The sequence below is a fragment of the Rhinopithecus roxellana genome, chromosome 7 (assembly GCF_007565055.1).
Source record: "Rhinopithecus roxellana isolate Shanxi Qingling chromosome 7, ASM756505v1, whole genome shotgun sequence".
In the NCBI taxonomy this organism is placed as follows: Eukaryota; Metazoa; Chordata; class Mammalia; order Primates; family Cercopithecidae; genus Rhinopithecus; species Rhinopithecus roxellana.
Window position 1 is genome coordinate 143,038,470 of NC_044555.1, and position 26,612 is coordinate 143,065,081.

At 36.5% G+C, this 26,612-nt stretch overlaps 1 protein-coding gene across 1 annotated transcript in view; it reads left to right on the forward strand.

The window, feature by feature from the left end:
* The first annotated feature begins 487 nt into the window (after positions 1-487).
* LOC104680207 (dachshund homolog 2-like) overlaps positions 488-26,612 on the forward strand; it is a 415,059-nt gene continuing 388,934 nt past the window's right edge. Inside the window, exon 1 of the mRNA XM_030933676.1 lies at positions 488-1,164. Coding sequence (XP_030789536.1) covers positions 656-1,164 — 509 coding nt within the window. The 5' untranslated portion in view covers positions 488-655. The remainder of the gene's footprint in view (positions 1,165-26,612) is intronic.

The window sequence follows — 26,612 nt, forward strand, 5'->3', positions numbered from 1 at the left end:
CTATTGGCCCCCGCAGAGTTTGGGAGCGACACGCAGGTGGAATTGGAGCTGCCACCTCACTTTCCACGATCGAACCCGGTGTAAGGTGGCGGAAGGGGAATGGGTAGGCACGTTCAGGAGTCGCACTTTGCGTTCCCACCCAGACACCAGCGAAGCGCGGAGCGGATGGGTTCACAGCGTAGGCCACTTTGAGAACTCTGCGTGACATTTGGGAGTTCTCTTGTCTGGCTGAGAGGCAAGAAGCAGAGCTACCACACCGCCACCTTCTCTGACTGGATCTCTCTTCACCGTCCAGCCTGAACCCACTCAGGTAGTCGGACGCCGGCCAGGGAGTCTCCACCTCCTCGCCAGCGGCAGCCATTCGGAGCGCTTCGGCGCAGAGGGGGTGGGGCCCATTGGCTGTGGGGCGCTGCCAGTCTCCGGAGGGGGTGTGGTGGGGGTGGGGTCTGGGGCCGCAACGGGTCGGGGCTGCTCACTGCTTGCTGGGTGGTGGGTGAGCGTGAGCGTGAGCCGGCTGCTGAAGACTTGCCAACAGTTCCGAGTCAGCGAGAGCGCGCCAGAGAGAGCGAGAGTGAGGGAGTGAGTGCGAGGGGATCTAGAGGAGTCAGGGCGAGAAAGCGAGGGCCCGAGGACCCACGATTGAGACAGAGTGACCATGGCTGTCTCCGCATCTCCAGTGATCTCTGCAACTTCCAGCGGCTCAGGCGTCCCGGGGGGCTTATTCCGGGCCGAACCCCTGTACTCGACTCCCGGGGAGCCCCCTCGTCTCACTCCTAATATGATTAATAGTTTCATGGTTAATAACCATAGCAGCAGTGCCGGAGGTGGCGGGGTCGGTAGTGGCGGCGGCGGCAGCGGCAACACCAACACCAACGAGTGCCGCATGGTCGACATGCACGGGATGAAGGTGGCTTCGTTCCTGATGGACGGCCAGGAACTGATCTGCCTGCCGCAAGTCTTTGATCTTTTTCTCAAGCACCTGGTGGGAGGCTTGCACACTGTGTACACCAAGCTGAAGAGACTGGATATATCCCCCGTGGTGTGTACTGTCGAGCAGGTCCGGATCCTCCGCGGGCTGGGGGCCATCCAGCCCGGGGTAAACCGCTGCAAACTCATCACCAGGAAAGACTTCGAAACTTTGTTCACCGATTGCACCAATGCCAGGTGAGACACTCGTTTCTTGGCTCTCCCGCTTCTCTTACCCCTTTGGCCTCTTCTGCATGCCTCACCACCCTCATCCAACTTTGTTTGTAGAGTGGGTCTTAACTAGTTTGCCTCTATTCTTCACGCTGTAAGTCGGTGGGGAAAGAGGACTAGAAGGTTTCATTAATGCCGGTGCCTTCTAGTCCGCGCTCAGTGCAAGGGCTTGGGTTTAAAAAAGTCCCGCACAAACTTGAGTTTGCAGTCCTCTATTGAAACTTTCCAGCCTTTTGCCCATATCTTGCATGGCTTTTGGCTGCTTGTGGTTATTTGTTAATTCCTCTATTTGGTTGTCTTTCCTTCTCTTTTGTGGCCGCACGGGTCGGATAGGTTTTCTTCTGAACACGGACACCAAGGGCTTTCTCCGGGGGCTGGCTGAGCTGTAAACTGGGCTCCTAAGCTAGCAAGCCAGAACACAGCATTTGGGGCATGCAGGGGGTGGGAAGTCTAGAATCCATCCCAGAGGGTGATTCGATCCCCATCCCGTGTGTTTGTTGTGAGAACGTGTGGGGTGTGTGGTGTTGTTGTTTGTGGTGGTGTTGGTGTGTGTGTGTGCAAGTGCGCGTGAGAACGTATGCCCATGCTTGCTGCGCAAAGCTCCCCAGTACACGATACAGGAAAGTCGATGGATATTATTTTTACAAAAGGACGACGACGAATATCACTTTCCTGGGATCGTCCGTTTTGGGTTATCTGCAGAGGGCAATGTGGGGCATGAATCACTGTGGCTGGGACTGGATTGGAGGTTGGTGTACACGTTGGCAGATTTTCTAGAGAGGATGCTTTCAGCTCTTCCAGGTGAACAGTTGGGAGGATCCTATTCCCTTAAAGACAGGATTCCTTAAATGATGATGGTCAGCTTCCCTGGTTGTAAGTGTACCTCCTTCATATCACAATTTAGAAGTACACTAGTGAATAAATGTCCATTTGCATATGAGAAGCAAATTGTGTTCAGTGTTTCTGAGTTTAAAAAGAAAAAAAGAATACTCAAGATTATCTGACTTTTTAAACACCTGTGAATTAGTCTTCTAGTGTTTATTCCATCTCCAGTTTGGTAACATCGCAGGAAAGCACAAATTTGGCACAAAAATCACCATCACGTGGTTAAAAGGAGCAAAGGGTTTTGTTGTAAAACAGCACTACTGCTTATTATTTTGCAAAAAAAAAAAAAAAAAAAAAAAAAAGAAAAAAAAGAAGAAAAACTTTCTCAAAATGAACTTTAAATTATAACATCTCTGGGTCTATGAACTAAAACTGCAACAGTTTACCACATCTGTTGTAAAAGCCGTATAGTTGAATGATACTGACAACTTGTAGGCAAACTGTTGCTTACTGCTACAATAAGATAATGCTACAGAACTTACAAGGGAACCCTTTTCCTTCTTTTTTTTTTTTCTTCCATTGAGCAGTGTTTTTCTGTGTTCAAGCAATTAAACAGAAAACTGTTTATGTGAGAACTCCTACCTGATTCATATTTAGGGCTTACAAAACCGGTTTATTATATCAGCTTTTCTTAAGAAAGATAGATGGCCTTAAAACACAAAGGATAATGGCTCCCTCAATAAAACAGGCAATTATGGATTGTAAGAGTAAAAAGACAATTTTATTTTGACTACAAAGCATTTTTATTAGTACACAAACTAAAAAGATTACAAGGGACTTCAGACAGTGACCATCTAATTCATTTGTTGCCATCCAAAACACTCAAACATTTAAACAATTGCAGACATGAAAACCTATTCTCTTATTAACTCTCTCTCTTTATCAGTCTCTCATCTCCCCATCCCTGTTCTTTCTCTCTTCTCCTTCTCCCCTCTCTTACAAATGCCCATTCTTAAAGTGGAACAGTTATTACACTTAGGAAATTCTTCCTTCCTCAATTAATTTGCACATTCTTGAGAAAAACCTATGACTACAATTTTCAAATAAATAGATTAGTATTTTAATATGATTTTGATACCTTTCTCTATAAATGGAAACTTTTCCTAATTTTTATTAGAGCTACTTATTAAAAAAAAATTTAGAGGCCGGTGATCTTATAATATTTTTGGACCCTTTTATACTATGTATGTTTAGGTTATTATTTTTATCTAATTAACTTTATTTACTCCTTATCACAGCAATAGGAACTTTTCGTGTGTGTGAATTGCTTTTGTGTATGTGTGTGTATAAAGGTGATAGAGAAATATTAAATAGGTAGGAAGAAATGTATCTGTGATGTGATTCATGTGCCTTCTATTGCATTTTCTTTTCTCTATGGGTATTTTGTTTGTTATATTCCTATTTTAAAACTGTGTTACAAGTATTGCAATTTTCTTAATTGTAAAACTTTATGAAGTATATTCTATGAATGCAATCCTTCAGTGAAGATGAGGAAAACTACTAGAAATACACCTAAATTACAATTTTAGATAGAAGAAAACCACAATTTCTGGGAAAAATCTAATTAATGATAAAATGATATCAACAAATTTTACTGATTCAAAGTGCCCTCCTAACCACATTATTAAAATTACAAAATGTAATAATGCATTTAATAAATGCTGTATGACTTTAGGTGAGATTATTTACAGAAATATATACTTAAGTTATTCCCCAAATCTGAATTTTTAAAGAAAATTGTGAAATTTTTAGATCCACATTATTTCTGTGACTTTTCTATTCAGTGAAAAGAAAGGTAAGGGATGTAAATAGGAAAGAGGTCCAAGAGAGACAAAGTAAGGTAGATGAGACTCGAGGCCAGGAAGAGAGTAGAAATGCAGGAAAAGAGCACAGTGATGCCTTGAGATGGAGTGAAAGATGGAACAGAAGAGCTTATAGAGATGCTCCAAGATGAGTGATGTACCAGTGGAGATCTGGCTAAAGAGGATTGTCCTTCAGGACTCATGACTTCTTAGTGCTTCTAGCTAAGAGCAGGGAGGGAAGTGCAAGAAAAAACTAAGTGTTTAGCGAATGGAAACTCTTAAACACCATTCTTATTTCAAAGAAGATTCATCTTCATCGCTTGATGGATAAATGTTCATTATATGTTGTTGAATGGAAGGCCTATTTGTAATGGTGTCATTGGCAATTTTCTCTTCCTGTATAATAAACATTTATTCCCCTTTCTGTCAAGTATGTGGGAAAGAGTACAAGTCTTGACTTAGAGCATTTGGAATGCTTTCTATGCCATCTCAGAACACACAAAATGGACTGGTTTCAAATTGGTCATTTTCAAGGACCTTAAGGTATTACTACTAAGTGACATTTTGATTTGCTTCAGTGCCCATTGTGTACACTGAAGAAAAATGAATGAGTAAAATATATACATAATTGTTTCTTTGATAGTACTGAAAGTCACAGCAAGAACTACCAGTGCCTTATATTAACTATTTTGTTGTTAGCCAATTATTGAAATACTCAGTTGTCTTCCTAGAAAAGAAGTTAAGAAATAGTATCTGCTTCAACTACTAGAGAGATAGTAAAATTAAAACTCCTGACCATTCATTGTTCTGTTTGACAAGTCAAGGTTTACATCTCTGTAATTTCAAAGAACTGTACAACGTTTTTCCTTCATGACTGTTAACTTCCAAAATTAATTATAAGGATATTATTTTGAGGATTATTTTTTAAAGGATGATAAAAATAATCAACATTAAATGGGAAAAAACACTATACTGTTTTGGATTTGGTTTTTGCAGATAAAGCACTGTGATTTCTGTTTAATATTTTGTACAAGAAAACTTGTAGTTTTTAATACCAGAGAGGACAGGCAGGTTTAGAAAGCGTATGTAGACAATTTTCACTCTTGTGCAATAGATTTTTCTTACTAAATTCTCCTAAGTTTAATGCAGCAGTAAAATATTAAATTAAAATTATTTTCCCTAAATATGAAAATGACTAAACAATCAATAGATTTTAGTGTTTCTCTTTTTACCTACCTGTCAATATAAAAGTAAAATATTGTCAGATTTCATGACCAGCATTTAATTTTGTTTGAGGGCCAACTGATTAAATGTTATTCGGTCACTTAGAGTTAAATGGGTGCTTGATGAAACAAGAAAGTATGATTAAGAAAACATTTTAGTAATGCATTTGGAGACATGATTCAACATATATTCAAACCAAATAGAATTCAGTTTTTAAACTTAAAATTTCCAATTGTAGTTTCTTGTTATTTTGATAGTATGTAAACAGAACATGAATATGGTTTTATATTAAAGAGATTTTTAATATCAAACACATTTTACAACATTTTAAAACTATTTTCAAATAGTAGAAATATGGTTATTATGAGCACTCAATGAGTTTAGCTTTGTATTCAAACTTGATGAGTACTTTATAGTTCATGATCTATATAGAGTAGCATAATTTACTTTGAAAATTTATGTTTTACATTTACGGTTAGGCAACATCAAATTTTTGCAGAACTTGAATCACTTTCCTGAGCTAATATTTTGTATTTTTTACATTTTCAGTAATGATAAAAACATTTTAGAAAAGAATCTGTGTAGTAAATGCACATTCTATTCTATAGGATAATGAAAAGACAGTCATATTGTCTGTTAAATGCAGCCACATGGTCAACAATGCTCTGTCCTTTATGAGAAGAATGATGTCAAGATTATAATTAAAGCAATTATAATTATATGCCAATGCATAGACCTTCCATGTTTACATTCATTTTAAATATACGCTTCTGAATAACCAACAGTTTTGTATTTAACTACTTTAGCTGGTATTCATATGCGCCTCACTCATTTATTAGGTGATGGATACTGCATTAAAGAAATGATCCATGACATGATGCAGTATATCTTTGGATTTTTATGTATCATATTATCCTCAATGTATAGCACATGAATGTCAATAAATAATTAGTACATGATGGTCTTCGGACATTAATGTTTTATATGGTTTTACACAGCAAATACCTAATACCTATAGAAGATATCAAGTCTGAAGTATTTGATGCTTTCTTAGGTAACCTTATTTTGTCCTAATGAAATTCATAGATGTCTTTAACATGCTTCTAGCAGACAAATATAATTATGAAAAGCCTAATCACAACATGTTATATTTCAGTTGGTAATCTCGCTCTCCAGTGGCACTTTATCTTATGCATTTAGAGATACAAATGATTTGGGGTTATCTACTCTATATATTTTAAGTATGTATTAAAACCATCCTAATTGATCCAAAACTGAAAATATTATGTTTTTGCGAAAAAGACATCAAACCTTTCCCTCAAAGCAAAACAATTAGGTATTAATGATATTCTTGTTGCATATTCAAAAAGCCTTTGGTTGCATTTATTTCCTCCTTTTCTTCTCTTTCACCATCTCAACCTGCAAAACTCTTCACTGTCACTTCATATCACACAATTCTAAAAAGATAAAACAACATTTAAACACATTTGCTTTGGAAGGGAAATTGAGCATTTGCACCCAATAAGCCTGATTGTGGAACTGCATGCAAATTGTGTTTTGATTTATCTCTTTTACACTTTTTTCCATTTGAATTGATCTTGCATTCATTTCACCAAGCAGCTCTGTGAGGCTGCAGATGTTGCCCTGTGTTTAATAAATCAATGAGACAGATCTGAATGAATCACTTCAGATGGATTCTCTGCTCGGTTTGATGTCTAGATGTTATTCTTAGCTTGTTATCATGACAGATGCATTAATGTTCCCATACACTGCCAGCAATGTCAAAGAGATTGAAGCTTTTAAAGTGGCGGCATCCCTTTTTCCATTTTCTGCTAGAACAACTAAATTTATTTTATTTGAGAATCGGAGAAAAATACCAAATCAATCTTAAGATTTTTCATGGGAAAGAGTCTCAATACTCATGCTATATTGTGAACTATTCCAAAATGGTGGAAAACATATTAAAACCTAAATATAGTGTAGCTGCTTAATAGTGCCTCTACATTAATATTTAATCATAGCAGGAAAAATGAGAATTAGTAATATATGATTGGGACACATTGAAAGTGTCACTATAAATAGAATAATACTGTATCCAAATTGATTACAGAAGGGTGTTAGTTTTTAAATCCTTACTAATAAGCTTTTCGTTGGCTTAATGCAGCCGCAATATACTCTTATGAAGGGATTTAGAACTCCTTCAGGATTTAGTATGTTTTTTTAGTAGGAAGGAGACAGCCTGTCCATTGTGTATTCATCATTTATTCACTTTGTAATGCTGAAAATCCCAGAAAAGTTTATTTCATGTTAATATATTTATATTCTGGGTAATTATTTATAAATCATAAATTATCCAGTAGCAATAAATGCTACTTTTATAGTTTAATTTCTTAAGCTATAGAAAAGCATATTGTCACCAAAAGGAACTTTGATATAACTCTAGTGAAATTTATTACTTACCTCCATTATATATCATAACTACCATACTTCATTTCATTTAACCCATGGCTTTGTTTCCCTGATTCTGAGAGAGAAATAATGCTGTCAATTGATGTGAAATATTTTGAATTTAATATTGTAGGTGATATAAATTTTCAGTTAGTCTGATATTTGAAAATGTAAATTTTAAAAAGGAGGTTCAAATTTTCTCTTATTCAGCTTTCTGAAGAATATGTATTTTAAAAATCAGTTTTTAGAAGTAGATCCTCTTTGAAAGGCTATACAGTATTCCTTAATCATAATTTTATTCCTACCTTTATTAGAATAGGAAAACAGTTAACACTGTTCTATGATACTGTTTAGATCTCAAATTCAGGAAAAATTGTATCTCCATCAGTTAGGCTAATGTTGGATGTTTATGAAACATATACTATTATCTATGGTAGAGTTTAAAGAGAAGTTTAAAATGAACTTCAGTAAATTATGGGACAATAGTTAACTTTTTTTCAAATTTTCTTTAAAATGTGTAAATGCCTTCATGGTGGTATCTCACCACATCCTTCTTCAACACTAAATTTATATGTTAAAATTGGTGAAAATATTATATTGAGACTGTGAGTTTAAGAAGTAACACAAGTTGTTTTATGCAAAATTGAATATATTTTCAGAAAAAGGTATCTTTATCAATACCTATCATGGTATCCTTAAAAGAGAACTGAGTTTGTTGCATAAAACAAAATCTTGGGTTTATAATAACAATTTCTGAGGAGTCGTTTTTAACTCCAGTAATGTTCTTTGAAAAGGTTCATTAAGCCTAATATTGTGTGTACATTAGACACTTAATTCACATTTGTTGAATGAATACAACTATGCATACAACACACATTTATTCCTCTTATCAGAATTCTTTGCAGATTATGATGTTCCTTAACAAAAGGTAAGAAATAGTTAAAGTATGCAGTTATTGAAGAGATACTAATCCTGAAATTTTAAATCCAATATAAAACAATTTGTAATCATGCCATAGACCTTTCACAAATACACATGTAAAGGTATCAAAATCTAATATATGAACTTAGAATATTTGAAATGAAGTACATCTTCAAAGCAAGTATGACTTCTTGATATTTCCCTTAGGTGAAAACCCAGTAGAGATGCTCAAATATTATGAAAAGGCAAGAATTAATAAGTAAAGTGAGCCTAAGACCATAAAATGATTATTGGTGATTTAGATTTATACTACTTGATATGAGCACTAACCCTTGTGGCAGTTGACTTGTGATCCTGTTTTCAATCCTGTGTATTCAAAATCCTGTTTGAATACACATTTTAAATACATGTGTATTCAAAATGAGTTGGTAAAAAGAGGGTTTTCCTCCCTTCTTTCTAGTCTGTGACTAGAAATACAAATACATGTTAAAAATAATGATTTGATTTTTTTCCTGAATAATCTTAAGACCCAGTCCAATGGAAACTCAAATTTGCATGAACTATCCTCCTCACCACCCATTTAAAAGAACAACTTAGTTCTTTCAGGTGTAATTAATTTTGAAGAGTAAAATTTCCTTTAATCTAGGAACCCTGAAGTTGAAACTACTTGTATCTGTGTACTATTTTGATCCATTACAATTACTTTGTTTATTAGAGCAAATTGTGGTGGAAACTTTGTAATCATACTACTGGAAAAATACATAGTACAGGAAAGTTTAAAAAATAATAAACCACAGTATATTTATTGCTGTATAATCTTTTTATTTTTAAACAAATTGACTGTTTAATGGTGCGTAATGTAGTGTGTATACAAAGGTATATAGCATTCGATTGCAATTGTGTACAGTGATCTTATCAGGTTGCTAGCAACTACTAGCTGGTAACAGCATTTGGGCTACATTTAGTCTATCTGCTATTTATGTGATAGGTTAAAAGAAAAAGTAATATTGATCTGTCGCCGGATTAAAGTTTGAAATGGGCAACAGCCTGAACACAAAAGGCTTTTTTTTTTTTTTTTTATGATTTCTCAGCTTGCCATTGATCTAGTTTTATTGCATTCATTATTTATTAAAAGAATTTGCAAGCTAAACATAACGTTAAGCTAGTTTGCACACAGGGACCGCACTTAGGAAATTGAATGGAAATTGCATTAGAGATGAACATCTGTGCTATTTTTCCACTCATGTGTTTATGGGTTTGTATAAAAGGTGTATTGGATTAACAGTTATAACCATTATAGCTTACAGCAATATGTTAGTTTCTGAGCTTTCAGTTATTTTGTGAGAAGTCTATCTCTCATGTTTGTCTAAAAATATAGTACTATCATCAAAAATAATATTAATTATATATTTTTATAAACAATATTTATAAAAATTTATTTTTATTATCATACTGTTAATGCATTATGTATGTTATGTGTGCATTATGAGATATCCTGCTATACTGAAGTAAAAATGTTTTGAAAACATATGTAATTATCATATAAGACTATACTGTCTCTTAATGGCCTTTGGTAGTAGGGTATATAGGTGCAATTACAGAGTACCTATTTTAAGAATCTTGAGTTTAGTGCCATATTAAAGCATACTAAATTCACAGAAACTATGTAAAAACTTTAATATGATCATCCATAAAATATTATATATGTAGTCAAAGGCTTGATCATTCTAAAATGTTAGTAAATGTGCACACACCCAAGACTTGCTCTATATAACACTACTGATGATAAGATGGGATGCCTTATGACATGGTTCCCCTTTTGGGTTCAATCCAAGGAAGTTTAATTACCAAACCTCAAGTTGACCTCCCCAGAGAACATAAGTTAGATCCCAGTGAGTATCAGTTTTTTTTTGGTGTGTGTTTTGTTTTCGTTTTTGTTTGGGACAAGGTCTGGCTCTGTCACCCAGGCAGGAGTTCAGTGGCAACCAGTGAATATGTCTTTTGCTGCATTGTCTTTAAGCTGTAGACATTTGGAAAATTCATGTCTATCTACTTAATTAGTGGCATTTAAATGAAATTTTAAAAACTTCTTTACAACCATTTTGATAGTTCATGATTAGATTTGTTATGATAGCCTTTGCGTGTGTGCATGTGTGTGTGTGTATGTGTGTGTCTGTCGAGCATTTATTAAGAGTATTCTTTGTGGTGCCAGGCAGTGGTCTAGGTGCTAGGTGCTGTGAATGAAATGAACAAAACAGTCTGTTCTTTCATGGACCGTGCAGACTACCATTATGCTATCATTAGCTTAAGGTGTATAAGCTGTATTATCCCTCCTATTATATTTACTAAATTATGAAATATTTGAGTTTACAAAATTTTGCCACATCTATTATTGAATAATCCTTAAATTTCCTTTCCCATATCTGCCCCATGCATTATATCAGTAAACATTAGACCCTTTTTCAGTCTTTAGAATTATACTAGAAAAGTCCAACTAAAAGTAGTCAGTTATTAAGATACAAAACAAGGCATTTTAGTTTTATGAGAGCAGAAAGTGTGCTTATAAAGTATACATAAAAAGGAGCATGAAATAAAACATCTATTTCCACTTCAGAATGATCATAGTTAATTGACCTTAGTAACTTTTTATATATTTGTTAAAAGGGATATGAATTCTTAAAATTCATAGTTAATCGATCCATGAGACACATGTTTTTGTTATAAAATGTGCAACTGTGGATTTTTAAAAAGTTTATGTTAAAAAGCTTGCTTTGATTTGTGTTAAGAGTTTTAAATTAGTAAGATCCTCAGTCTTAGAGCATCATTTGCTTTGCATGTGGTCCTATACAGTATTATACCAAAAATTAAAACAGAGATGAGTGATTTGTTTTTATTCATCCAGAGTACATTGACCCTTAAATATGTTATATTTAAATGTAAATAACTTTAGAAAACCAGATTATTTGCAAACATGTATAATTAAATGTTTAATGTTACTGTTAAGCTTGCTGCTTTGAAAATATCCTGTAACCTGTTAAACTTCTAAATTTATTTTGTAGAAAAATCTGTGAGTTCCCCCTAGGTTTTTATCTGAGGTATGCAAAAGGGGAATTTGTTCATAGAAAAAACATTACTCCATAGTACATTTTATGCATAGCATACAATCTTCAGGTCTCATTTTATAAGCCAATTAGCATATTAATTTTAAACATATAAGTGTGATATTTTCCAATTCAATTCATTTCGACAAATATTTAGTAAGCACCTACTATGTGCAAGTCTCCTTATCGGGGAAGTGGTAATACTAAGAACTCGCCACATTCTTATTGTTTCATCTCTAAATTATCTAGGTTGAGTTTTATTGTTTCATGGTTAACTCTCAGCTAACCTACATTAGTGGAAGGAAGAATAAATAATACATATAATTCAGAAATGTGGAAAATTAAAATAACATTGATTTGGCTTTGCAGTGCATTATAAAATGTTCTCGGCATATTAACCTGTCTAAATAAAATTTACTTATTCTAATATTCAATTTTATTTACTTTTTTTCTCATTAAACTCTCTTTTAATGGGTCTCAAAATTATGTGACAGATTTTGGTCAAGTTGTTTCCATTAAAAAGTACTGATTTAAAAAAAAAAGTACTGATTTTAAAAACTAATAACTTAAAACTGTCACATGCAAAAAGAAAAAAAAACCCACCAAAAAAAAAAAAAAAAAAAAACAAAAAAACAAAGTGGTCCACAAAACATTTTTATTTCCTTCTGAAGGTTTTACAATGCATTGTTATCATTAACCAGTCTTTTACTATTAAACTTAAATGGCCAATTGAAACAAAGAGTTCAGAGACTCTTCTTCCACCACTGATTAAGACTGGGGTGGCAGGTATTAGGGATAATATTCATTTAGCCTTCTGAGCTTTCTGAGCAGACTTGGTAACCTTGCCAGCTCCAGCAGCCTTCTGGTTCACTGCTTTGATGACACCCACACCAACTGTCTGTCTCACATCACAAACAGCAAAGTGACCCAGAGGAGGATAGTCTGAGAAGCTCTTAATACACACGAGGTTGCCAGGAACCATATCAATGATGGCAGCATCACCAGACTTCAAGAATTTAGAGCCATCTTCCAGCTGCTTACCAGAAAGGTGATCAGTCTTTTCCTTCAGCTCAGCAAACTTGCATGCAATGTGAGCCATGTGGCAATCCAGTACAGGGGCATAGCCAGGACTGATTTGCCCTGGATGGTTCAGGATAATCACCTGAGCAGTAATGTCGGCTGCTTTCATTGGTGGGCCGTTTTTGCTGTCACCAGCAATGTTGCCAGAACGAACATCCTTGACAGACACATTCTTGACATTGAAGCCCACATTGTTCCCAGGAATAAAGCTTTATTTCATTTCACTCAAAGCTTTATTTCACTCAAAGCTTCCTGGTGCCTTTCAACAGACTTTATTTCAGTTGTAACATCGACTGCAACAAAGGTGACTACCATACCGGGTTTGAGAACACCAGTCTTCACTTGACCAACAGGTACAGTACCAATACCACCAATTTTGTGGACATCCTGGAGAGGCAGGCGCAAGGGCTTATCAGTTGGACGAGATGGTGGTAGGATGTAGTCCAGAGCCTCAAGCAGTGTGGTTCCACTGGCATTGCCATCTTTACAGGTGACTTTCCATCCCTTGAACCAAGGCAGGTTAGCACTTGGCTCCAGCATGTTGTCATCATTCCGACCAGAAATTGGCATAAATGCTACTGTGTCGGGGTTGTAGCCAATTCTCTTAATGTAAGTGCTGACTTCCTTAATGATTTCCTCGTATCTCTTCTGGCTGTAGGGTGGCTCAGTGGAATCCATTTTGTTAACACCAACAATTAGCTGTTTCACACCCAGTGTGTAAGCCAGGAGGGCATGCTTACTGGTCTGCCCATTCTTGGAGGTACCAACTTCAAATTCATCAACACCAGCAGCACTAATCAGGACAGCACAGTCAACCTGAGATGTCCCTGTAATCACGTTCTTAATGAATACAGTAGTCATTACAGGTGTTAGCAGATCAAAACCTAGCAAGTTACATGAGGCCAGTTGTTTACTTTAACACACCTTCTTGTGTTTAGAACCCCTAAATAACCATCTTCCTTCAGTTAAATAAAAATTTCTTGGCACCAGAGGAATTATAACTTTGGGTTGGAATGCATTGATGAGTATAACTCTAAATCAGATTTTTGTGAAGCATTTCTACTCTGTGAAGAGAATGATTAATTGATTTTCAGCTTGCAATTAAGAAAAGGAACATTATACAGTCTTGATGCTGATTATATCCTGTCAAGAGCAGTCATTTTGATGATGGGCACACATAGAACATTGTGACCTCTAAAGAGAATAGTAACTGCTCCAGTGTTTAATTGGTATACGTACATTTGACAGAGCCACATTCTTACATTTGCAGTTCTTTTGGGTTGTTCCGTGAGGACTGATGGGTTTTTGTTATTTTAGGAACATGTTCTTTTTTATGAAGTCATATGATGTTTACATAATCCCTATTCTGCCACAATCTAAAGCTTTTATTATTCTTCCTTGTTTTCAAGTGAAAGTAAGTTTATCAAGAAAATAAAGGAACAAAGGAATGACTACTCCATAGGCAGAGCAGCCTAAAGCTTTCATTATTTACAGTTTAGTCTCATTGAATTGAGTGACAGATATGCTGTGTATTCAGTTTGGTGTTTTGTTTCGTTGTTTTTTTTTTTAATTTTTGTTTTTTGTTTCCAAGACGGTTCTCAGTTTATAAATGTAAATAAAATCCGAGAATTCGTTTTTTTTGAGGTCTTTCTCTACATTAGTGGGAAATATGTAAAAGCCTTTGTCCCATATGGATTCATGTTCCTTCAAAGAAGGGGCAGTGAAGCTCAATAATTTAATTTTCCGTTTAGTTGGGAAGCCTCTTGATTTTACAGACAGGAGGACTATATTTCAGTCATGTTAGCATTGATAGAGTTCTATTTGGGAATGAACAAAGGAATGAAGCTAAAAAAGGGTGGAGAAAACTTGTTGAGAAAATGTTTCTAATGTAAATAGAGAATAGACCAGGAACTAACTGATAGGTGGGAAGTAGGCAGTATAGAGCATACTGATAAAGGCATATGCAGAGTTCTTGAATGAATTATCCCTTTTAATTGTCTTCATTTTAGTGGTAAGATTAATCAGATTAATAATGAACAGGAACAAAAGACATACAAATATTAGCTGTGAATAAAAAGAAAAAACACTAAAGGTAAAATGTAGAAATGTTATTCCATTTGAGCTGGCATTACAAATCTTAATAAAACATTTGTATACATGTTATATTAAAGTAATATTCATTTAGTATTCTTGTAAATGTTACTTTAATTAAAAAATTATAAAATGTCCATTTACATATCCTTGGTAAATGTTCTTACTATTCCTGTTCTGTTTGATTGATTCTAGCTTGCCATAGCACATTTTTGAAACATCTTGAGAATAAATTATTTATATTTTTGTGTATACATTTTTTAGGTAAAAGCTTATTTTTAAGTTATTTTTTAAAATTTTTGTGGTTACATAGTAGATGTATGTATTTATGGGGTACATGAGATATTTTGATATAGGCATGCAATGTGAAATAACCACATCATGGAGAGTGGGGTATCCATCCACTCAAGCATTTATTCTTTGAGTTACAAACAATTTAATTACACTCTAAGTTATTTTAAAATGTACAATTAAGTTATATTGACTCTAGTCACCCTATTGTACTATCAAATAGTAGGTCTTACTCATTCCCTCTATTTTTTTTTTTACCCATTAACCATCCCCACCTTCCCTCCAGCCCCTCACTATTCTTCCAAGCCTCTGGTAACCATCCTTCTACTTTCTGTGCCCATTAGCTCATTTTTTTTTTTTTTTTTTTTTTTTTGATTTTAAGATCCTACAAATAAGTGAGAACATGTGATGTGTGTTTTCCTGTGCCTGGATTATTTCACTTAGCATAATGATCTCCAGTTCCATACATGTTGTTTCCAATGACTGGGTCTCATTCTTTTTTATGGCTGATAGGACTCCATTGTGTGTATGTACCACATTTTCTTTTTTTAATGTTTATTTTAGATTCAGGAATACCTGTGAAGTTTTGTTACATAGGTAGACTCACGTGACTGGGTTTTGTTATACAGATTATTTCATCACCCAGGAATTAAGCCCAGTAACCAATAATAATCTTTTCTTCTCCTCTCTCTCCTCCCACCCTCCCCACTTAAGTATATCCCAGTGTCTGTTGTTTACTTCTCTGTGTTCATAAGTTCTCATCATTTAGCTCCTGCTTACAAGTGAGAATATGTGGTATTTGGTTTTCTGTTCTTGCATTAGTTTGCTGAAGATAATAGCCTCCAGCCTCCCGCAAAAGACACAATCTCATTCTTTTTTATGGCTGCATAATATTTCATGGTGTATATGTATCACATGTTTTTATCCGTTCTGTCATTGATGGGCATTTATGTTGATTCTATGTCTGCTATTGTGAATAGCGCTGCAATGAACAGACACACACGTTTGTCTTTATAATAAAACAAATTATATTCCTTTGGTTATATACCCACTACTGGGATTGCTGGGTAGAATGGTAGTTCTGCTTTTAGCTCTTTGAGGGATCACCAAACTGTTTTACACAATGGTTGAACTAATTTACACTCTGCCCAGCAGTGTATAAGTGTTCCCTTTTCTCTGCAACCTCACCAGCATGTTATTTATTTTTTTATTTTTGCTTTCTAGTAATAGCCATTCTGACTGGTGTGACATAGTATCTCTTTGTGGTTTTGATTTGGTTTCTCTAATGATCAATGATATTGAGCTTTTTTCATATGCTTGTTGGTCACATGTCTGTCTTCTTTTGAAAAGTGTTTGCTCACATTTTAATGGGGTGGTTTGTTTTTTTGTTGTAAAATTGTTTAAGTTCCTTGCAGATATTTGATAGTACCTTTATCAAATGCATAGTTTGCAAATATTTTCTCCCCTTCTGTAGGTTGTCTGTTCACTCTGTTGATAGTTTCTTTTGCTGTACAGAAGCTCTTAAATTTAATTAGATTCCATTTGTCAATTTTTGCTTTTGTCACGATTGCCTTTGGTGTCTTTGTCATGAAGTCTTTGTCCAGGATGGTATTGACTAGGTTGCCTTCCAGGATTTTAATAGTTTTGAGTTTTACATTTAAGTCTTTAATCCATCTTGAGTTGAGTTTAGTATATGGTGTAAGGAAGGCGTCCAGCTTCAATCTTCTGCATATGTCTAGACAGTTATCCCAGCACCATTTATTGAATAGGGAGTCTTTTCCTCATTGTTTGTCTTTGTCAGGTTTGTCGAAGATCAGGTGGTTGTAGGTGTGCAGCCTTGTTTCTGGGTTATGTATTCTGTTCCATTGGTCTGTGTGTCTGTTTTTTTAATCAGTACCATGCTTTTTTGGTTACTGTAGTCCTGTAATATAGTATGAAGTTGGGTGACATGATGCCTCCAGCTTTGTTCTTTTTGCTTAGGAATGCCTTGGCTATTCGGGCTCTTTTTTGGTTCTATATGAATTTTAAAATAGTTTTTTTTTCTAGTTTTCTGAAGAATGTCATTGGTAGTTTGATAGGAATAGCATCGGATCTGTAAATTGCTTTCGACAGTGTGACCATTTTAATGATACTGATTCTTTTTACCCATAAGCATGGAATGTTTTTCCATTTGTATTGTCTCTGATTTTTTTTTTTTTTTTTAATCAGTGTTTTGTAATTCTCATTGTAGAGATCTTTCACCTCCCTGGTTCACTGTATTCAGAGATATTTTATTCTTTTTGGGGCAATTGTATACCACATTTTCTTTATCCATTCATCTGTTGATGGAACTTACATTGCTTCCAAATCTTAGCTATCGTAAACAGTGCTGCAATGAACAATGGAGTGCAGGTATCTCTTTGATATACTGATTTCATTTCTTTTGTGTATATACTCTGCAGTGGTATTGCTGGATCAAATGGTAGCTCAAATTTTAGTTTTTTGATGTTCCCCATAGTTGTTGTACATAACTTACATTTCCACCAACAATGTATGAAGCTTCCCTTTTCTCTACATCCTCACCAGTATTTATTATTGCCTGTCCTTTGGATATAAGCAATTTAAATTGGAGTGAGAGGGTATCTCATTGTAGTTTTGATTTGCATTTCTCTGATGACAAATGATGTTGGGCACCTGTTCTTATACCTGTTTGCCATTTGTATGTCTTCTTTTGAGAAATGTCTTCTCAAATCTTTCACTCTTTTTTTTTATTGGATTATTAGGTTTTTTTCATATATAGTTGTTTGAGCTCCTTATATATTCTGGTTATTAATCCCTTGTCACATGGGTAGTTTGCAAATATTTTCTTCTATTTTGTGGGTTGTCTCTTCACTTTATTAAATGTATCCTTTGCTGTTCAGAAGCTTTTTAACTGGATGTGATCCCATTTGTTAATTTTTGCTTTGGTTGCCTATACTTGTGGGGTGTTGCTCAAGAAATCTTTGCCCAGACCAATACCCTGGAGATCTTCCCCAAAGTTTTCTTGTAGCAGTTTCACAGTTTGAGGTGTTAGGTTTTAAGTCTTTAATCCATTTTGATTTGATTTTTGCATATGGTGAGACATAGGGATCTAGCTTCATTCCTCTGTGTATACATTTCCACTTTTCCCTGCACTCTTTATTGAAGAGATTTTCTTTTTCCTAGGGTATATTTTGGGCACTTTTGTTGAAAATGAGTTCACTGTAGGTTTGTGGATTTACTTCTGGGTTCTCTATTCTGTTCCATCGGTGTATATATCTGTTTTTATGCCAGTAACATGCTGTTTTGGTTCCTTATAGCTCTGTAGTATAATTTGAAGTAAGGTAATAAGACTCTTCTAGTTTTGCTTTTCTGGTTAGGGTAGTTTTAGTTATTCTGGGTCTTTTGTGGTTCCATGTAAGTTTTAGAATTTTTTCTTTTTCAGATTGTTCACTGCTGGCATATAGAAATGCTACTGATATTTGTACGTTGATTTTGTATTCTGTAATTTTACTTAATTTGTTTATCAGTACTAACAACTTTCTTGTGGAGTCTTTATGTTTTTCCAAATATAAGATCATATCATCTGCAAACAACCATAGTTTGACTTCTTCCTTTTTAATTTGGCTGCCCTTTATATTTTTTTTCTTGTCTGATTTCTCTAGCTAGTCCTTCCAGTACTATGTTGAATAACAATGATGACAGTGGGCATCCTTGTCGTGCTCCAAATCTTAAAGGAAAGGCTTTCAGTTTTTCCTCATTTAGTATGATACTAGCTGTGGGTCTGTCATATATGGCTCTTATTATGTTGAGCTATATTCCTTCTATCCCCAGTTTTTTGAGGCTTTTTGACAAGAAGGATGTTGGACTTCACCAAATGCTTTTCTAGCATCATTTGAAATGATTACATAGTTTTTATTCTTTATTCTGTTGATATGATGTGTCAAAGCAATTGATTTGTATATGCTGAACCAGCCTTGCATCCCAGCGATAAATCCCACTTGGTCATGTTGAATGATCTTTCCAATGTATTCCTGAATTTGGCTTGCTAATATTTTGCTGAGGATTTTTACATCAAATTCATAGGAGGTATTGGACTGTAGTTTTCATTTTTTGATGTGTTTTTGTCTGGTTTGGGTGTCAGGTTAATACTGGCCTCATAGATTCAGTGTGGAAGTATTCCCTCCTCCTCTATTTTTTTGGAATAGTTTGAGTAGTATTGGGTTTCATTCTTTTTAAAATGTTTGGTAGAATTTATCAGTAAAGCCTTCAGGTCCCAGGCTTTTCTTTTTTTTAAATTTATTTTATTTTTATTATTATACTTTAAGTCCTAGGGTACATGTGCAAAACGTGCAGGTTTGTTACATATGTAGACCTGTGCCATGTTTGTGTGCTGCACCCATCAACTCATCAGCACCCATCAACTCGTCATTTACATCAGGTATAACTCTCAATACCATCCCTCCCCCCTTCCCCCTCCCCATGATAGGCCCCAGTGTGTGATGTTCCCCTTCCCGAGTCCAAGTGATCTCATTGTTCAGTTCCCACCTATGAGTGAGAACATGCGGTGTTTGGTTTTCTGTTCTTGGCGATAGTTTGCTGAGAATGACGGTTTCCAGCTGCATCCATGTCCCTACAAAGGATACAAACTCATCCTTTTTTTATGGCTGCATAGTATTCCATGGTGTATATGTGCCACATTTTTTTTTTCTTTTTTTTTTTATTATACTTTAAGTTCTAGGGTACATATGCATAACGTGCAGGTTTGTTACATATGTATACTTATGCCATGTTGGTGTGCTGCACCCATCAACTTGTCAGCACCCACCAATTCATCATTTATATCATGTATAACTCCCCAATGCAATCCCTCCCTCCTCCCCCCTCCCCCCTCCCCATAATAGGCCCCAGTGCGTGATGTTCCCCTTCCCGAGTCCAAGTGATCTCATTGTTCAGTTCCCACCTACGAGTGAGAACATGCGGTGTTTGGTTTTCTCTTCTTGTGATAGTTTGCTAAGAATGATGGTTTCCAGCTGCATCCATGTCCCTACAAAGGACGTAAACTCATCCTTTTTTATGGCTGCATAGTATTCCGTGGTGTATATGTGCCACATTTTCTTAATCCAGTCTGTCACTGATGGACATTTGGGTTGATTCCAAGTCTTTGCTATTGTGAATAGTGCCGCAATAAACATACGTGTGCATGTGTCTTTATAGCAGCATGATTTATATTCCTTTGGGTATATACCCAGTAATGGGATGGCTGGGTCATATGGTATTTCTAGTTCTAGATCCTTGAGGAATTGCCATACTGTTTTCCATAATGGTTGAACTAGTTTACAATCCCACCAACAGTGTAAAAGTGTTCCTATTTCTCCACATCCTCTCCAGCACCTGTTGTTTCCTGACTTTTGAATGATTGCCATTCTAACTGGTGTGAGATGGTATTTCATTGTGGTTTTGATTTCATTTCTTTGATGGCCAGTGATGACGAGCATTTTTTCATGTGTCTGTTGGCTACATGCATGTCTTCTTTTGAGAAATGTCTGTTCATATCCTTTGCTCACTTTTTGATGGGGTTGTTTGTTTTTTTCTTGTAAATTTGCTTGAGTTCTTTGTAGATTCTGGATATTAGCCCTTTGTCAGATGAGTAGATTGCAAAAATTTTCTCCCATTCTGTAGGTTGCCTATTCATTCTGATGGTAGTTTCCTTTGCTGTGCAGAAGCTCTTTAGTTTAATTAGATCCCATTTGTCAATTTTGGCTTTTGCTGCCATTGCTTTTGGTGTTTTACACATGAAGTCCTTGCCCATGCCTATGTCCTGAATGGTATTACCTAGGTTTTCTTCTAGGATTTTTATGGTATTAAGTCTAACATTTAAGTCTCTAATCCATCTTGAATTAATTTTCATATAAGGAGTAAGGAAAGGATCCAGTTTCAGCTTTCTACTTATGGCTAGCCAATTTTCCCAGCACCATTTATTAAATAGGGAATTCTTTCCCCATTTCTTGTTTTTCTCATGTTTGTCAAAGATCAGATGGCTGTAGATGTGTGGTATTATTTCTGAGGACTCTGTTGTGTTCCATTGGTCTATAGCTCTGTTTTGTACTATACCAGTACCATGCTGTTTTGGTTACTGTAGCCTTGTAGTATAGTTTGAAGTCAGGTGGCATGATGCCTCCAGCTTTGTTCTTTTGACTTAGGATTGTCTTGGAAATGCGGGGTCTTTTTTGGTTTCATATGAACTTTAAAGCATTTTTTTCCAATTATGTGAAGAAAGTCATCAGTAGCTTGATGGGGATGGCATTGAATCTATAAATTACCTTGGGCAGTATGGCCATTTTCACGATATTGATTCTTCCTATCCATGAGCATGGTATGTTCTTCCATTTGTTAGTGTCCTCTTTTATTTCACTGAGCAGTGGTTTGTAGTTCTCCTTGAAGAGGTCCTTTATATCCCTTGTAAGTTGGATTCCTAGGTATTTTATTCTCTTTGAAGCAATTGTGAATGGAAATTCATTCCTGATTTGGCTCTCTGTTTGTCTGTTACTGGTGTATAAGAATGCTTTTGATTTTTGCACATTAATTTTGTATCCTGAGACTTTGCTGAAGTTGCTTATCAGCTTGAGGAGATTTTGGGCTGAGATGATGGGATTTTCTAAATATACAGTCATGTCATCTGCAAACAGGGACAATTTGACTTCTTCTTTTCCTAACTGAATGCCCTTGATTTCTTTCTCTTGCCTGATTGCCCTAGCCAGAGCTTCCAACACTATGTTGAATAGGAGTGGTGAGAGAGGGCATCCCTGTCTTGTGCCAGTTTTCAAAGGGAATGCTTCCAGTTTTTGCCCATTCAGTATGATATTGTCTGTGTGTTTGTCATAAATAGCTCTTATTATTTTGAGATACATTCCATCAATGCTGAATTTATTGAGAGTTTTTAGCATGAAGGGCTGTTGAATTTTGTCAAAGGCCTTTTCTGCATCTATTGAGATAATCATGTGGTTTTTGTCTTTGGTTCTGTTTATATGCTGGATTACGTTTACTGATTTGCGTATGTTGAACCAGCCTTGCATCCCAGAGATGAAGCCCACTTGATCATGGTGGATAAGCTTTTTGATGTGCTGCTGGATGAGGTTTGCCAGTATTTTATTGAGGATTTTTGCATCAATGTTCATCAGGGATATCGGTCTAAAATTCTCTTTTTTCGTGTGTGTCTCTGCCAGGCTTTGGTATCAGGATGATGTTGGCCTCATAAAATGAGTAAGGAGGATTCCCTCTTTTTCTATTGATTGGAGTAGTTTCAGAAGAAGGAATGGTACCAGCTCCTCGAGGAGTATCTTTGTGGCGTTCTCTGTATTTCCTGAATTTGGATGTTCGCCTCCCTTACTAGGTTGGGGAAGTTCTCCTGGATGATATCCTGAAGAGTGTTTTCCAACTTGGTTCCATTTTCCCCCTCACTTTCAGGCACCCCAATCAGACGTAGATTTGGTCTTTTCACATAATCCCATACTTCTTGAAGGCTTTGTTCATTTTCTTTTCCTCTTTTTTCTTTAGACTTATCTTCTCGTTTCATTTCATTCATTTGATCCTCAATCGCTGATACTCTTTCTTCCAGTTGATCGAGTCAGTTACTGAAGCTTGTGCATTTGTCACGTATTTCTCGTGTCATGGTTTTTATCTCTGTCCCGTTTATGACCTTCTCTGCATTGATTATTCTAGTTATCCATTCTTCCATTCTTTTTTCAAGATTTTTAATTTCTTTGTGCTGGGTATGTAATTCCTCCTTTAGCTCTGAGGAGTTTGATGGACTGAAGCCGTCTTCTCTCATCTCGTCAAAGTCATTCTCCGTCCAGCTTTGATCCGTTGCTGGCGCTGAGCTGCGTTCCTTTGGAGGGGGAGATGCACTCTTATTTTTTGAATTTCCAGCTTTTCTGCCCTGCTTTTTCCCCATCTTTGTGGTTTTATCTGCCTGTGGTCTTTGATGATGGTGATGTACTGATGGGGTTTTGGTGTGGGTGTCCTGTTTGTTAGTTTTCCTTCTAACAGTCAGGACCCTCAGCTCTAGGTCTGTTGGAGATTGTTTGAGGTCCACTCCAGACCCTGTTTGCCTGGGTATCAGCAGCAGAGGCTGCGGAAGATAGAATATTGCTGAACAGTGAGTGTTCCTGTCTGATTCTTGCTCTGGAAGCTTCCTCTCAGGGGTGTCCCCCACCGTGTGAGGTGTGGAGTGTCAGTCTGCACCTAGTGGGGGATGTCTCCCAGTTAGGCTACTCAGGGGTCAGGGACCCACTTGAGCAGGCAGTCTGTCTGTTGTCAGATCTCAACCTCTGTGTTGAGAGATCCACTGCTCTCTTCAAAGCTGTCAGGGCCATTTGCATCTGAAGAGGTTTCTGCTGCTTTTTGTTTAGCTTTGCCCTGTCCCCAGAGGTGAAGTCTACAGAGACAGGCAGGCCTCCTTGAGCTGCTGTGGGCTCCACCCAGTTCGAGCTTCCAGAAGGCTTTGTTTACCTACTTCAGCCTCAGCAATGGTGGGCCCCCCTACCCCAGCCTGGCTGTTGCCTCGCAGTTATATTGGAGACTGCTGTGCTAGCATTGAGGGAGGCTCCGCAGGTGTGGGGCCCTCCCAGCCAGGTGTGGGATATAATCTCCTGGTGTGCCGTTTACGAAGACCCTTGGTAAACTGCAGTGTTAGGATGGGAGTTACCCAATTTTCCAGGTGTTGTGTGTCTCAGTTCCCCTGGCTAGGAAAACGGATTCCCTTCCCCCTTGCACTTCCAGGTGAGGCGATGCCTCACCCTGCTTCAGCTCTCGCTGGTCAGGCTGCAGCAGCTGACCAGCACCGATTGTCCGGCACTCCCTAGTGAGATGACCCCAGTACCTCAGTTGAAAATGCAGAAATCACCGGTCTTCTGTGTCGCTCGCGCTGGGAGTTGGAGACTGGAGCTGTTCCTATTCGGCCATCATGCTCCGCCCCCCTATTTCAAGTTTTTTGAATGTTTTAAGACTTGTTTTATCATTTAACATATGGTATGTCCTTGAGAATGATCCATGTGCTGAGGAAAATAATGTGTATCCTGCAGCTCTTGGATGAAATATTCTGCAATTGTCTATTAGATCCATTTGGTCCACAGTGCAGATTAAGTCTGATGTTTCTTTTTGGTTTTTCTGTCTGGAAGATCTGTCCAGTGTTGAAAGTAAGGTGTTGAAATCTCCAGCTGTTATTGAATTTGGGTTTATCTCTCTCTTTAGCTCTAATCATATTTTCTTTATATGGCTGGATGCTCCATTATTGGGTGCATAGATATTTACAATTGTTATATCCTCTTGCTGAATTGACCTCTTTATCATTATGTAGTGACCTTCCTTGTCTCTTTTTATAGTTTTTGTCTTGAGATTTATTTTGTCTGATATAAACAGAGTGACTCCCATGCTTCTTTGGTTTCCATTGGCATGGAATATTTTTTCCTATCCCTTTAGTTTCAGTCTTTGTGTGTCTTTATAGGTGAAGTGTGTTTCTTGTGGGCAACAGATCAATGGGTCTTTTTTTTTTTTTTTTTCATCCATTCAAACACTCTATGTGTTTTGATTAGAGAGTTTAGTCTATTTACATTCAGTGTTATTGATAAGGACTTCTGCCATTTTGTTATTTGTTTTCTTGTCTTTTTTTTCCTTCCTTTCTTCATCTAGGAAGGTGACTTTCTCAGTGATATAATTCAGTTTTTTCCTTTTTATTTTTTGTGTCTCTTTTGCACGTCTTTTGGTTTGAGTTTACCATGAGTTTTGCAAATACTATCTTATAACCCATTATTTTAAGCTGAAAAAACTTCACACTTTGCATTAAAAAAAAAAAAAAAACCCAAAAGACAACTAATAAAAACCTTATGCCATAACTTTGTCCCCTTGCTTTTTAATCTTCTGTTGTTTCTATTCATATTGTATGGTACTGACTATGTCTTGATATGTTGTATTGTTTTTCATTGGTTCATTGTTTAGTTTTTCTACTTAGTATAAGAGTAGTTTACACACCACATTTAGAGTGTTACAATATTCTGTGGTTTTCTGTGTGCTTATTATTACCAGTGCATTCTGTACCTTCCAAACCCTTACTTATTGTTCTTGAATGTCATTTTCTTTCTGATTGAAGTATTCCCTTTCGCATTGCTTGTAAGATAGGTCTGATGTTGATGGAATCCCTCAGCTTTTGTTTGTCTGGGGAAGTCTTTAATTATCCTTTGTGTTTGAAGGATATTTTTACTGGATATACTATTCTATGGCAAAAGTATTTTTCCTTCAGCCCTTTAAATATGTTCTGCCACTCTCTCCTGGCCTGTAAGATTTCTACTGAATAGTCTGCTGCCTGACATATTGTAGCTCCATTTTTTGTCATTTTTTTTTTTCTCTTACTGCTTTTAGGATCCTTTCTTTTTCCTTTGGAAGTTTGATTATTAAATGCATTGAGGTAGTCTTCTTTGTGTTACATCTGCTTGGTGTTCTATAACCTTCGTGTACTTGGTTATTGATATCTTTCTCTAGGTTTGAGACATTCTCCACTATCTTTTTGAATAAACTTTCTACCCTTATCTCTACCCTTGTCTTCTCTTTAAGGCCAGTAACTATTAGACTTGGCCTTTTAAGGCTATTTTCTAGATCCTGTAGGTGTACTTCATTGTTTTGTATTCTTTTTTTTTTTTTTTGTCTCCTCTGTGTATTTTCAAATAGCCTGTCCTCAGACTCACTAAGTCTTCTGCTTGATCAATTCTGCTATTAAAAGATTCTCCTGCATTCTTCAGTATGCTAAAGTAGTCTTACATTTTTCAGCTCAAAAATTCGTGCTTGATTATTTTCAATTATTTTTATTTATTTGTTAAATTTATCTGATATAATTCTGAATTCCTTCTTTGCATTTCTTGAATTTCTTTGAGTTTCCTCAACATGGCTGTTTTTTTTTTTTTCATTTTTTTATTATACTTTAAGTTCTAGGGTACATGTGCATAACGTGCAGGTTTGTTACATATGTATATTTGTGCCATGTTGGTGTGCTGCACCCATCAACTCGTCAGCACCCATCAATTCATCATTTATATCATGCATAACTCCCCAATGCAAACCCTCCCCCTGCCCCCCTCCCCATGATAGGCCCCAGTGTGTGATGTTCCCCTTCCCGAGTCCAAGTGATCTCATTGTTCAGTTCCCACCTATGAGTGAGAACATGCGGTGTTTGGTTTTCTGTTCTTGTGATAGTTTGCTAAGAATGATGGTTTCCAGCTGCATCCATGTCCCTACAAAGGACGCAAACTCATCCTTTTTTATGGCTGCATAGTATTCCGTGGTGTATATGTGCCACATTTTCTTAATCCAGTCTGTCACTGATGGACATTTGGGTTGATTCCAAGTCTTTGCTATTGTGAATAGTGCTGCAATAAACATACGTGTGCATGTGTCTTTGTAGTAGAATAATTTATAATCCTTTGGGTATATACCAAGTAGCGGGATGGCTGAGTCATATGGTACATCTAGTTCTAGATCCTTGAGGAATTACCATACTGTTTTCCACAATGGTTGAACTAGTTTA